This window comes from Diuraphis noxia, unplaced genomic scaffold (assembly GCF_037042655.1).
Source record: "Diuraphis noxia isolate RWA-SAM2 unplaced genomic scaffold, SU_Dnox_SAM2 contig0003, whole genome shotgun sequence".
NCBI lineage: Eukaryota > Metazoa > Arthropoda > Insecta > Hemiptera > Aphididae > Diuraphis > Diuraphis noxia.
In genome coordinates, this window is record NW_028301713.1 from 75537184 (window position 1) to 75551202 (window position 14019).

A 14019-nucleotide genomic window follows, 5' to 3' on the forward strand; every position below is an offset into this window, starting at 1 on the left:
AGGTAAACCATCAGCTACGTGAAAATTAATCATTAAATTATTATTGCTATACGCTAATAAGCCTGTGGGTAAGGTCAGATTCTAACCGTCGAAAAATTCTTATCATGTTGTTTTGTTGTTCATAGCTTTATACAGGCTATACTACTATATAACATGGCCGCATGGCCTATTTAGAAAGTAAAACTGTAGCAACGAGGAAGCAACTTATAAATAAAAATAATAATCATTTTCACTCTCTCGCGACTCGCACTAAAGGTACGCAAAAAAACTAAGCCTGATTTAAATAGCCTTGCTGTTGAATTTTTGAAAAAAATAGGTTCTCCGATATACATAAATATATACCTATGTTGTTTATTAATAATTTAATATTTTAATATAGTATTATTTTATATTACATAATATATTATAATTATATACCCGCCACCCGTGGTCGGGGTGGTCAACCTTCTTTGTGTCCAGTGTCAAAATTTCTAACCTGCAAGGGTGACAATTTTTCACGTCCCCAAAACACAAATAGAACATAATAAATATAGTGATAAACTGATTATATAATAATAACATAATCAATTTTCAATAGGAATATAATATTATTTTAAACGTGTATAATTAGTTTCTTTGATTTATTTTACAAGCAACATTTTAAAAATCACATAATTTTTCACGTGCCACTTTATACGCGTGCCATTGGTTTGCCACCCCTGATATTATAATATACTATTACAGCGTTTAAAATTGTATCTCACGTTTGATACAAATTGACTCAATGTGTAATGTGTATTAAACATTTAAACTTTCACCTTTCGGTGTGAACAGTAAGATAATCAATAACATTTCTATGAAACATCAAGAAAATACTAATATACATTTATATATACATACCTTTATACTTGTGTTATAGAAACATGCCATGTGCTCATGTTTTTCAATCTTAGAATTCAGATATCAATGTCTGATCAAATTAAATTGATTAAATTTATTTTGAGGAAATACCGAAATACCACTGACAAGCGCACTCAATCATGTTGTGACAATAGTCCTCTATACGTATTTTATTATTTAGCCACAAGCCCTGGTGGCTGGTATAGGTATACTAGAAATAGACAATTAGTTTATTGTTTGTAATAACTAATTTTGTAATTAATACATATAGATAAAAATGATGTAAAAACATCAGACCATACGTATAGAGGTACGTCGAACCTACGTAATGTTTGTATAAATACACAAGTACTAAGTAGTAAGTCCTATGGCCGCTTTAGTTGGCATAATTAATTTCGGTCTATGAAAAAAATGTCTCTTAATTCCAATCAGTTGATACAGTGGTACAGTATGACGTGTTTGTAGACGACACCATAAAAATAATATATCTACTCGTATATCTATATACTATATTTATCTCTGAAATGCAAATTAAATTATTTGGATGTAAATAGGATTTTCGTGTCTAAGAAATCTATTGGTAAAACTGATCATTTCTCAGTTGTGAGAACATTATTGTTATTATGTAACATTTAATAATAATTTACTAAATATAATAATATGTAATAATATACTTGCAAGTCATTTAATAGCTGCCGTCTTAATACGTCTCAATCTATCTACTTTACCAGGTACTACAACTGTACTAGGTACTTGTCCAATCAAGATGGTAGATACTGCGTTGTAATGGGTAGGTAGCTATTTTTGTGACAAACGTTAAACGCGGAGTTCAACGCGATAACGCTCGAACACACACCAACACCGATGATCGATATCTCTACATCCACACGTGCCCAGTGTCCACATTCAAGTTACAAACACGTCAGTTTCAGACTTCAGTGAGTTTCACCGTTTAGCGACGTGACGTTCTCGTCTCCTCCGAGTCCTAGGGCTGTCCAAGACTTACCGTAGGCTCGGTCTGTCCGCCCATGTCGTCCATTTATCATAATCGCCAAATCACATTTGTCTAGTCGTTAAACATCGCGTAGTAACAGTGTTTTTCCATAATATTTCGAATCTCGTTTTTTCCACCACGTTTGCCGATTTCGACTATAAACACAATATAGCGATAGGTGTTCATAATATTATTTTAATACAACGTCTCTTCGTCAGACGTTTTAAAATTAATCCGTTAGTTTGTGTATATAAGGTTTGGTACACTCGTATTACTTTCGTACGTCATCAACGACTATACTTAGCATTTCATTTTGGTGAGTGAATTTCATCAGCATAGTAGAATATGAATAGCATAAAATATTTTTTATTTTCCGTGTTAATATGTCATTTTATGTTTACAAAATTATAGAAGATGTATACAAATTACAAACCACAATTTGAAAGGGACGGAAGGAGAAAAAATTTAAGAGAAGGACTACCAGCTTATGCATATTCACGGTACTTACCTACCATATTTATCCATTTTTTAACTACTTAGTATTTTTCTTATTAGGTACCTATCTATGGATTGGTGGCCTGAGAACAAATCATTTGATCGGCTAAATAAAAAAGGGCGTTTCTATTTAGGTATTATTAGGAAAACGTGGGACCTTGAACATATTTTTCCAATAATTTTTGAAAGGGACAGAGTCGGCTATCGCTGATACCTAACTATAAGTTTTATACCAAGTATAGCTTGCTACATTAATTGGTTTTAAAAATTATTACTAACTTAGATATAATTCAGTACTTTTACTTAATAGAAAATACACCTATATAAATTAATATTTCTTTTTAAGTCCATCATAGACTCAATAACTACTGAACCTTTTTCATTAAAAGTTATATCAATATATTCCTTAAGACTCTTGGTGGATTTGTTGCTTCATATTTCCATCCATATAGACTTTAGAGTGACTCATACATGAATTTGTGTTCGTTCATGAAAATGAATATTTTTTAGTGATTTATATACCTATCAAGTTGCTGTGCTATGGTGTGGTATAATTGTCTATGATTATATTATATTTTGTTATTCAGACTAGTATTTATTTTATATAGGTAAATGTACCAAGTATGCCCCATTTTTCATTTAATAATCAATATTTTCAATTTTTAAATATAGGTACTTTAAGTTATAAAGTCCAAATTTTCTAATGATTTTTAATTTATATTTGTAATTGGTTATTTACTTAAATGTAAGAAATAAAAGTTACTTATTACTAGTTACTACCTCCATCACATGTGTAATGTCCATCTGGATTTCATTTATCTCTAGTAATACAAATAACATCTTTTATTCACACAATATAATATAATATTATTTTTATGGGAAAAAAATCTTACATTAGTAACGTACATGTATGAAGATTTATTTCAGTTTTTTTAAAGAAACAAGATAGTAACAAATTATTTAAGTTCTTAGTGTACTAAATTTTTTAAGGTCTCATATATATTATGCAAAGAATCGATAGATGAAACATTGGGTAAAATTGTTAGTAATAATAACCTTTAAACTTATATTATTATACTTATTATACCTTTTTATTTATATTTTTAATCCATAAGTTTATTTTTGACTGTTATTTTTGTCTTTAATTTAGAGGAGTTGAGTTACATAGTGATAAAAATCCTTACTTGTGTGTGCAATCTGAAGTATATGGTCCTCAAAGAAAAGTTCTCAACATAAGTTATCCTATAAATGGTAAGTAACAACAGGTTATTACTTAATATTTATATCTTTGAATCCATGAACTATCAATTTCGTATAATTTATATATTTTTCAAAGTCCAATATTTGAGAATTGTACAATTTTACAAATTCATAGTTCATATTTAAAAAAAACAAATGAAGATTATTGATGACTGATATTTAATTTTAAAAAAAAATTTGGTTAGAATAATACTGCATATTTACATGTATGAATACATTCAGTTTCATATCAAAGCAAAATTTAGTAATTATTAATTTTCAATTAAATTTGTTAAAGATGTTAACCTAAATGTATGATTTAATATTTAATTTGATTTTTATTAAGGCATCATTTGTTTTACAAAATTAAGTTAATTATTGTTTTTTTTAGTTCCTGAATTTGAGCTACCAAATGAAGAGCAGATATCTTACTATGAGCAATTAATGATGATGAGCAATGAAACTATTGTATTAAGTAATTTCTTGGACAAGAAAGAAACTCAGGTAAATCTTATTAATTTGCCAAGCTTTATTTTTAATTCTTAATATTGTATAGTAACATAAAAAAGAGAATTAGTAATGTATATGTGTTTACCCCTTTTGTGTATATTATGTATACACTCTCACTCTAGATTACTACCTTCTTATATGTATATATGTATACACATGCAAATACATATATGCATATAAGGTTTTAATTATTTATACATTAAATTAACTTAGCCCACTTCGACTGAAGTCTTTGAGTGTTTGATGGACGAAGGAAGGAGAAGTAGGTTCAACACTAATTAATTTATAATTCAATATTAATTGACAACACAACTGTTAATTTAGATATATATAAAAAGAGCATTTATTATTTGAGACACAGAAAAATTACATTTGAAATATCTTAAATTGGCTCACCACGTATGTCTGACGCTAAGGGTGTATGCAGGGAGAGTGACATTGCATGTGGCTGGCCGATGGTTGAAGGGTATCGTCCGAGCACAAATGGAACAGATTTTGTATAAAAGGACATAACAATATATGACCATTGACCACAGATGTTTATTATAATATAAACATCTATGTGGCTGTTTAATACCATATTATAATATATTATGTTGAGGGACATGATGATGACAATCTTTTTAGTATAACCTAGTTGTGAAGAGTGGCTATCATTACAATATTGTAATTATCTGTTAAAAAACATTCATCACTTTAACTATATAATTTTAAGTCTTTTATCTTAAAGCATATTGACTATTTTCGGTAGAGTATACTATTTTTGTACTTATATTAATGTTCATTGATCATCTCATTGCTACAATTAGAATTATTATTGTGATAATAATACTAAGTACATAGTAGTTTAAAGTAAAAAAGTGAATAAATTAACTAAAAAAAAATGCGAGCGTTTAATGATTCAAATTATTAAAAAACTAGATTTGTCTTCATAAAAATACTACAATTTTGATAAATTACAAGATATTTTTTTTTTCATTCTCAATATTAAAATATATCTTTATTCTTATGATGAACATACTCCAAAATCCAAATATAAACAAATTCACTTCTTTAGCTGTTGCTCTTAACTGAAACTCCGAGGGGAAAAATTCCCAATTTTACAAACAACCAGTTTCTATTTAAAATTATGACAATTTTACAGTATAACACTATATACCCAGGGGCTGTTTGGGATAAAAATTTAACCTGAGAAATCTGTACATGTGCCAGACCTTTGTGAATAAAATTATTCTCCCAGTAAATTTAGTTAGATATACAAATGTATATTAACAATTAATTGATTAGTACACTAGGGCTTTGGTTAATATTTTTTAGCCACTTGCTACTTTATTAATGATTTCATCTGTGTAAATATTGAAAAGCAGATCTTTTTCGATGGATATTAACATGATTGCCTAAAATACGAGTAAATCTTAAAAGCTCTGAGGATTCATACTATCTACATTGTTATTAACTACAATTTTAGGTATAAAACTACTATATAGATAATTTTTTGGAACATGTATTTTAACAACTCAAGAATGATAGTGCTATCAGATATCAAAATTGTTCGCTCAGACTTGTCAAACTACTGGTTAAGTAACTAGATATTTCACTTACCTGTTATGTTATCTCATCCAACTCTCTTACCCAAGATTGATTTCTTCCACCCCTGGTGAGGTTGTGGTCTATAACTCAAACCAAGAGGTCTGTGAGACTTGCAACTTCCAAGACGCTACTAGACCTAGAGTTTTGCTACAAAAAACGGTAGGCTCAAAGAGCTTTATTTGTCATACTTCAACTGTCACTTAGAAATAATACAATACTTCAAGACTTACTCATTATTCTTAACTTGTAGGTTTTAAAAATTCCAAAAATCCAAAGTCCCTATGCAAAGTAGTTATATACCCAAAAAGATGGTAAATACCAATACAAATCCTCCACGCTGTTGTGATTGTCTCTTCTTAAGTTTGCTCCTTGACGTGTCCTTAATATGCCTTCAGATGAAAAAAGGTATAGCCTCAAAATACTTTTTATGTGATAAAATGTTTTGTTGGATTCTGTTTTTTTCTTAATCTTGAAATTAATTATCTCTTCTACGTATGGAAAGAATTTTATTGTACAACTTGCATACAGGGTGTCCTGCAAGAATTTACCCATTGCGATATCTCCCAAAATTCTGATTTTGTAATAAGACTCGCAGGGATAAGAACTACAATTTCATATTTTAATGTTTTGGTAAAAAAGTTAAAAATAATATTTTTTTATTTAATTATTTCAAAAAAAAAAAAAAAAAAATACTATGACCATTTTGTAGTTAATTTTTCTGAGTATATTGATGTTTCAAAATTTTATTTTCATTAATTTCCTGGTTTTTAATTATATTTTTAGTTTCGAGAAAAATTTTCTAATTAACACCGTACTGACTGTAGTGTTATCAATCTTGTGACATGCTACACCGTGCGCATTCTCGTACAAATGGCCAAACACTTACAGTATGCCTAGTTGTAATCATATTTTACTTCTTTTAAAACTAGAAAAAAATTAAGAATCAAGATTAATGAAAAAAGAAAAGAAACTTTTTTATTAACACATTAAAATAACTTTAAAAATAAAGTAAATGTAGTACTTAACCCTGCGAGTCTTATTAAAAAACCAGAATTTTGATATCTCCATCATTTGTGAGGTATCGTAATGGGTAAATCCTCGCGGGACACCTGTATATTATTAAAATAGTCATTTTTAGAAGTGAACAATTTATGTTGTATGTTATTTATTAGTCTATACAAGTAACCTTACTAAGCATAAAAATAAAAATGTTCAATAAGTTGATGCTTATGAATTATTAATATTATGTAGTTTTTTTTTAGATATATATGTGCATATTTATTAATTTAAAAAACTACTTATTATAAAATTTAAATATTAACACTAATTTGTTATTTTTAAAGCTCTGCTCAAAAGCCATTCACAGGAAACCTGATTCGATCCAAGAACTTTCACTTAAGAAATCAACAGTAAACAAATGCTCTTCAGAAATTTTACCCTTTTATAAAATATGTTTGGAGTAAATATATTATTTTTAATAATTTATTTTATACCAATGGATTAATAATTTATTTTGTTATATTAAATGTTTAATTAAGCAGCCTTTTACTACATTTTAGTGGCAATTTTATCCTATACATTCTTCTGATCCTGTTTATTTTTTATTTAGTAAAGTATGTAAATTTTTTAGGATAATGAAAGTACCTATAAAAGATTCAAAATGGAAACTTAGTTTAATTACTGAACATTCAACTGAGCTACGATCTGAAATACAACAAATTTACTTACATATGTGGTTGTATTACAGACACTATATGGAAAAAGTTGATCTAGGTGTATTGGATACTTGTAATCGAATAATGGGATTTGGACAATCTGTGACAGAAACAGAACGAATTTATCTTACGATTCGAGATGACTATTTAATGGTAAAATATTATAAATCTATTGTAAATAATTAAATATAATTAATCGCAATATAGTTTTTCCTCATAATTTTAAACTTAATGTGTAATCACCTAATATTAATTACTATTATTCATCAATCCAGGCAATGCAAATATTGATTTTGTTGAAATGCATACTATCCAGTCAAAATATATCTGTTTTTAAAGATATAACGGAGACGCTAGAATCATGGAAAATCACATTACAAAAGATAAGTACCAATCCAAAGATGTATGAATTGTCACCATATAGTAAGTCAACTTTAATTCTAATAAATAATTATTTTCTGGTCATTAAATAAACAAATATTAATTAATATTAATTAAATAAAACCAGGAATCAGTAAACAATTGAAATTTTTGTAGGTTGTTCAAAAATGTAAATTTCATTAAAAAAAAGAATAACATGCAAAAAATTTTATATACTAGTAAAGCCAATGTTTACTATTTAAACAACCTTAATATTGCTTGTTTAATAAATGTTGTTCACTCCATTTGTTTTTTTTATGGTAGAACTAGTATTAAAAATATGATTTTGCATCTTACAAAAAAGATAAAATTTTATTCTCAATTTAAAATACTTATTAAATAATACAAATACAACATAATAAATATGTAAATAACAACTCTTTTAATTTAGATTTCATCACTTAAAATTGTTCATTAAAAATACTAGTTGTTGGAATTTAAAACTTCAATATATTTTTTAATCCAGATGTATAGTTGAGAAATAATTATCATGCACAAATAAAATGCATTTATCTGTTTATAATAATTATATATCCGTAATGTGAATTCCTGGAGATATTTGACCACACGTTTTGGCTTTCAGAAAAAGAGTTCTGAATCAATCAATCTATACAGCTTTTGGCTTCAAGGATCATTAGTAGACACCTTAGTCCATAAACCTGTGAGAAATCATAAAATTTGATTAGTCAAATAGGAGGTTATGTAGACAATTTAATGTTTGAAATTTTTATATTAAACTTTGAGATACAGGCACTTCTCAAAAACGAGTTAAGGCCAAATAAATTAGAAAAGTTATATTTTTATTTTGAATTTAAATTTTAAGTTTTTTAAAAGAAAATACTATTTTAGCTTTTTACACATAATGTTTAGAACACCTTATTTCCTTGTATTCATTTGTTCATATGTACTGGACATAGTTACAATTGTTTGTGTTAATATATTATAACAGTTCTATTCAATGTAAATTTATACTGGGCAGTATTAGAAAAATACCAACTTTTGAGCATTTAATAATGATGTACATAAAAAATAATGTTTGTGTTGTGTAGCAAAATATAAAATGAAGAAACCTGAAATTTAGAACGCAAGTGAGCCTCTTAACTTGCTTGTATGTAATTTTCCGTATATACTCGTAATGTATAACACATTTTTTTTCTTTTACCATAGAAATAAACCAAGAATAAAAGTTAGAAAAAATAAGTAAACAATCTGGTTTGTCATGTAATTAATTCTTCTTTTAAATGTACATATTACTAAATATGTGTATTAACTAGGGAGACTTACCAATTTACTGTGTATGAAGTGCACGATTGTTATAACTTACGAAACTATAACTATGTCCTTAACTAATATAATTTTTAAGTAATCAAAACTACAGATTGAGAATTATTTTTAAATTGTATTTCAACAGAACAATTTATCATTCAATATTATTAGAACAATTTGTCTCTTTACCTTCTATGATGTTTATTTTGCAAACAATTTATTTCTGACGTCAATACTACACCAGTTGCTGTCATTTTTCTACAGCTGTTAGAACTAAAAAAAAAATTATTTTTTTATTGTCAGGGTCTATGTATATTATTGTTTCATAATGATATAAATTGCTTCTTTTATTAATTTATTGATTACTAGTAAGTTGTAGATTGGTATCTATATAAAACAATAAGAATTGTGCAATTGTATTTTAACATTTAATGGAGCAACTATTAACCACCTTTATTTTAATACAACCTATTATTCATATATTTTATGTATTAATTAAATTTAAAATAATATTAATAAGAAAGTACAGCTGAAGATTTGTACGCTTACTTTCATCAGCAACAGTCTTGATATTTTGACAAATTTTTATCCTAATGGAGAAAATTTAATATTTCTCTCTTATATGATTGAATAAGTTCTATTCCTATACAAAATAATACCCAGTTAATTTAAATATTATATTATGTATTGTAGTGTAGTGCTAAATGTTTATCACATAATACTACTACAGTACTACATAAATTAATTACCTGGTGGTTTTGTTATGTACAAGTTATCACCAAATTCCATAATTAAAGTGATCACTGCCAAACTTCACAATTCATGTTAAACTTTCTGAAACATAATATAAAAGATCATACAAACTGCATACACATTTTTGCTAGTAACACTTATCATATCTAATTAATTTTTTTAATCAATAAATGATGTTAATTTCTTTAAAATGTCTACAAATCCTCATCAACGGATCAATTGTATCTACTGAAATTTAAATAGAATTGATGAATTCCCGTGTAGTTTTTTAGTCTTATGCCAAGAATAATGTATAGTTTATAAACCAATGTTAAACTATATAGGCATTATAAACTCTTTTCATATAATATTATGTTTTATATTTGTATACCCCACATGTTATTTGAGATGCAATTAGTGAGATTTGTCAATTTCTATGTTATGATGTTTTTACTTACTTTATAATATTTACAGATGTGATAACATGCTTAAAATTTGTAATTATACCTTTTAAATTTCCTTTAATAATTTGTTAGGGCACCTATTATTGACTTTTGAATTATTGCAATAGAAGTGCTTATATATTGTAAGAAGTGTAAGCAAACTTTATTTATTTATTAATATGTTTTTATTTATAGATACTAATGTGGAGATGGCAGAATTGTTAGAACTACTAACTAGAAGCTATTTCAAAACAAGGCATTATTTAGAAGCTTGTTTTATTTTAATGGTTAATAAAGAAGAAACCATTAAAGAACAGCAGGTCAAAGACAACATGTTGTGCAAATTTTGGTATTCAATGGTTGACACTCCACAACATTAATATTTATTTAATAACTTTTTGCCAATTTTATAAGTGATTTTAAAATTGTAATTCCTGATTTTATGTCCTAACAGTAACTTATTTATTTTTTTCTGTACCAATTTAATGATTTTTTAATTTGTTTTATTCAAAGTGATGTTATATATTGTGAAGTATATATTTATTAATTTTTTAATTTAAAAATAGCATATTTTATGAAACCAAAATAATATTGGATTACAAGTAGTATCCAAGATTGAACTGGTATTATGCTATTGCTATAGTTTCATCACACAAATGTGTACATTTCTAAATAAAATAAAACCCAATATAATTTTAACTACTTGACTTGTTTTAACGGTTATAGAATAATTTTTATTTTAATCTTTACACTAAAAAAAAAAAACTAAACAAAACAAAAGTATAGCCATACCTATACAAAACATGGGATGTTAAGAGATTTAACACTTTATAAAGTTTTTTTAATTGATAAAAATCGATTAATCGTTAAAGGATTTTTTCTTGGAATTATATACTTAAAAAAATTATACATATATAATAATTTCAAAATGATTTTTTAAAATTCTGATGATTTATAATAGTAAAACCAAAATATTCAGCATGAGCCATTAATTATAATACTCGAGATCATTACCGGAATTACAAAAAATAAAAATAAATATATATAATGTAACATACCGGTAAATTAAATACAATGAGTTCCAAAAAACAACCAAATTATCATTTGATGGAGAAAGGGTAAAACTTAATATTAACAAAAAGTATTATCAGAAGCTGTTCTTAAAAAAAAAAATATATATATATATATGTATACTTATATTTACAAGGAAAAAGCATTTACATTTTGGTACTTGATTGATCAATCATTTCTTTCACTACTCCGTACTAAGAACTTCATTTCTATTTCTTGTCCATCTGATGAACTGGAAGAGCTACTGGAGTCTGATGAACTCTCACTATCTACAGAGCTATCTGAATCATTATTTATTGTTTTGCTTTGTATTTGTTTAAGAGTTTCAATTTCAGCTTGCAGCAGTTTGTTTTGTGTCATCAATTCTCTATTCTGTACTTGCAATGATCTATATTCTTCTATATCAATAAAATTATCTTCATCTTCTTCTTTAGGTATGCCGTTTGAATATGTAATCATATTTTTTTTAAACCTATATTAAATAAAAACAACTTAATTACTTATTTTTTTTGTGTATTTTCCTATTTATTGGTAATTTATATTTTTTTTATCATTAAGTATATTTTTATAAAAAAAAAAAATGACATTTTGTAATGTTATTAGTGAATAAATGATTAATAATATTAGATAAAATATAAATATTATTTTAAATTTAATTTATTTTACCTCTTAGACTCTTGTTGTGTTTGTAGTTTTTCTTCAAGCTCAATCACTCGTTGAACGAGTTCACTTGGAGTCAACCCTGACAATTGTTCTTCTTGAATAAGTCTATAGGTATCAATAAATTCCTTTTGTATTGAAGTCCCATCATCATCTGATGAAGAATACATCTGTTCACCTTCTGATTCGACACTAGTGTAACTTGAATTTCTTGTACGTCCATTTTCATTGCTGTACCGTGCTAACAGTTTTTTATCTATGTCTGGTCCATCATTATGATCGTCCATCAAAAACTGATTAGTATTGTTGGGAGCGACAGCTTTGTCTCGATATAACATCCCATCCTTCATGTATGGCGTTTGCTTTCTGCTTTTACGTTTGCCACGACGTGTACGTCTATTTCTGTGATCTAGATTACCGGGACCCTATAAAATATTTTATTGGTTTTATTATGATAAAAAAAAAAAAAATAGGACAAACTATTGATTGAAAAAGAAATTATCTTTCAATCTGAATTATATTCAGGATGGATATATTTTTAAATAAAATATAACTTTTTTAAATTTAGAATGGATTATGAGGATATTAGGAACATACACTTCATTAGAACAAAACAAATATTTTAATTCTGCATTTTTATAATATATTAACATGAGCATATGGTGTTTACGTCAAAGATTATTCTTAAGATCCGGTAAATTAAGGCAATTAAGTTTAAATAAACGACACAATAGAACCATGGGAATTTTATGTTAAAATAGGTAAGCAGTATAATTTAGTAAAGATGTTATTTTTAAAATTTCCCCTCCTACAAATATATTATCTTGTCCAACACCCGATTACCTTAAATCGTGCATAGGTAATATAAAAAGACGTTTTTTTTTTTTATTTCAATCCAAAAACTCCCGAAATATCCACCGGGCACAAAATAAATGGTCGAAGAAAATCTCTATAAAATTATATTATATTATATTATAGTTAATTAGACAACAGTTTATTTCGACGCAATACTTTTAAGCCATAAGGCACTGGAATAGTAAACCACTAACAACAGCAACAGTAATAATAATTGAAGTGAAAAACATGTCTATAATAGTGGTCGTCCTTGGCACACTGCTTGCTGTATTTCATTCTGCACGGACAACATTCACATAAATCGGAGGCGTAGGGACGCCAAACATATAAATAAACATGATATTTATATAATTGTGCGACGGGCGATAGCCACCCCGAGTTCGTAAAAAAGGAAACTCTTCGTTGACCGACGAGATTTACTCGTGGAAATTCGAATAATAAATAAATAACAGTCTAATCGTACGAATACACGTTACGTCCGCCGACATTAACCTCGTGTCACGTTTACTTTACATCACCGAGGCCTGCGGGGAGTGAACGAAAAAAATCGGAAAACTCAGTGGAGGATGATAAAGCTCGGGGAAAAATCGGTTACGGGTTGGTAAAATACTAAAATCGTTGTGATTTAGAGTGTTTAGACAACGCGTAGGTACCTTATTAAGCTGCCCTTTGATGACCGAATTGTTATTGTTGAAGTTGAGATGGGCGCCGTACCGCGGCGCTGGGCGCGCCGGAGCTCCGAACGCTGTTGCCGCCGCCGCCGCTGGGAGCGCTGGTGTCGGCGGCGCTGCAGCCGCAGCCGTTGGCGTCGGGCCCTCCTCGCCACCACTGTGGTTGACGATCATTCCGCAGGTTTCGCTGTTCGGCGGCCTCCCGACTACTGCGGCGGCGACGACGCCATTTTGGTCTTCTTCCATTGTTGTTTGTTGTTGTTTAAGTCGTTCTGGTCGCGCGTCTCCCAAGTCTCTCGGGACGGTCGTGGATCGCTGGAATCGACTGGAAACGAATGAACGTTTGAGGCGCGAACGGTTCACGTTCGAATCGGCACACGAAAACGAACGGTGTCGTTATCGATTGGGGGGCGTAGTAGTAGCGACGGTGAACACACGTCCGCAAGCCAAAGCAGTCAAACTTCGACTGCCAGTCGGTT

At 28.3% G+C, this 14019-nt stretch overlaps 2 protein-coding genes across 4 annotated transcripts; one reads left to right on the plus strand and one right to left on the minus strand.

The window, feature by feature from the left end:
* Positions 1-1591: 1591 nt before the first annotated feature.
* Positions 1592-10982, plus strand: LOC107174108 (uncharacterized). The gene is made up of 8 exons (XM_015524929.2): positions 1592-2189; positions 2285-2373; positions 3519-3619; positions 3999-4111; positions 7051-7166; positions 7338-7575; positions 7698-7845; positions 10479-10982. The coding sequence occupies exons 2-8, from the start codon at positions 2288-2290 to the stop codon at positions 10661-10663; spliced, it is 987 nt and encodes a 328-aa protein (XP_015380415.2). The 5' UTR covers positions 1592-2189; positions 2285-2287; the 3' UTR covers positions 10664-10982.
* Hexim (Hexamethylene bisacetamide inducible) lies at positions 8136-13996 on the minus strand. 3 transcript variants are annotated; one of them, XR_001506386.2, is made up of 7 exons: positions 13523-13996; positions 12021-12439; positions 11505-11826; positions 9858-9942; positions 9658-9751; positions 9298-9381; positions 8136-8501 (listed from the first exon to the last, which is right to left on the minus strand). XR_001506386.2 is itself a non-coding variant. In XM_015524928.2 (3 exons), the coding sequence occupies exons 1-3, from the start codon at positions 13784-13786 to the stop codon at positions 11523-11525; spliced, it is 987 nt and encodes a 328-aa protein (XP_015380414.1). In that variant the 5' UTR covers positions 13787-13996; the 3' UTR covers positions 11465-11522. The 3 variants fall into 3 exon arrangements, 1 of the variants encoding a protein (XP_015380414.1); XR_001506387.2 differs by lacking the exon at positions 9298-9381; XM_015524928.2 differs by lacking the exons at positions 8136-8501; positions 9298-9381; positions 9658-9751; positions 9858-9942 and having other exon boundaries at positions 11465-11826.
* Positions 13997-14019: the final 23 nt, after the last annotated feature.

What these genes read in the sequence shown, in the direction of transcription:
- Hexim (XM_015524928.2), bottom strand. Translation starts at nt 13,786, where the DNA reads ATGGAAGAAGACCAAAATGGCGTCGTCGCCGCCGCAGTAGTCGGGAGG. An exon ending in TCAAAGGGCAGCTTAATAAG is followed by an intron (nt 12,440 to 13,522) that starts GTACCTACGCGT and finishes AATATTTTATAG; the next exon opens with GGTCCCGGTAATCTAGATCA. An exon ending in ACACAACAAGAGTCTAAGAG is followed by an intron (nt 11,827 to 12,020) that starts GTAAAATAAATT and finishes TATTTAATATAG; the next exon opens with GTTTAAAAAAAATATGATTA.
- LOC107174108 (XM_015524929.2), top strand. Translation starts at nt 2,288, where the DNA reads ATGTATACAAATTACAAACCACAATTTGAAAGGGACGGAAGGAGAAAA. An exon ending in CATAAGTTATCCTATAAATG is followed by an intron (nt 3,620 to 3,998) that starts GTAAGTAACAAC and finishes TGTTTTTTTTAG; the next exon opens with TTCCTGAATTTGAGCTACCA. An exon ending in GTATGAATTGTCACCATATA is followed by an intron (nt 7,846 to 10,478) that starts GTAAGTCAACTT and finishes TTTTATTTATAG; the next exon opens with ATACTAATGTGGAGATGGCA.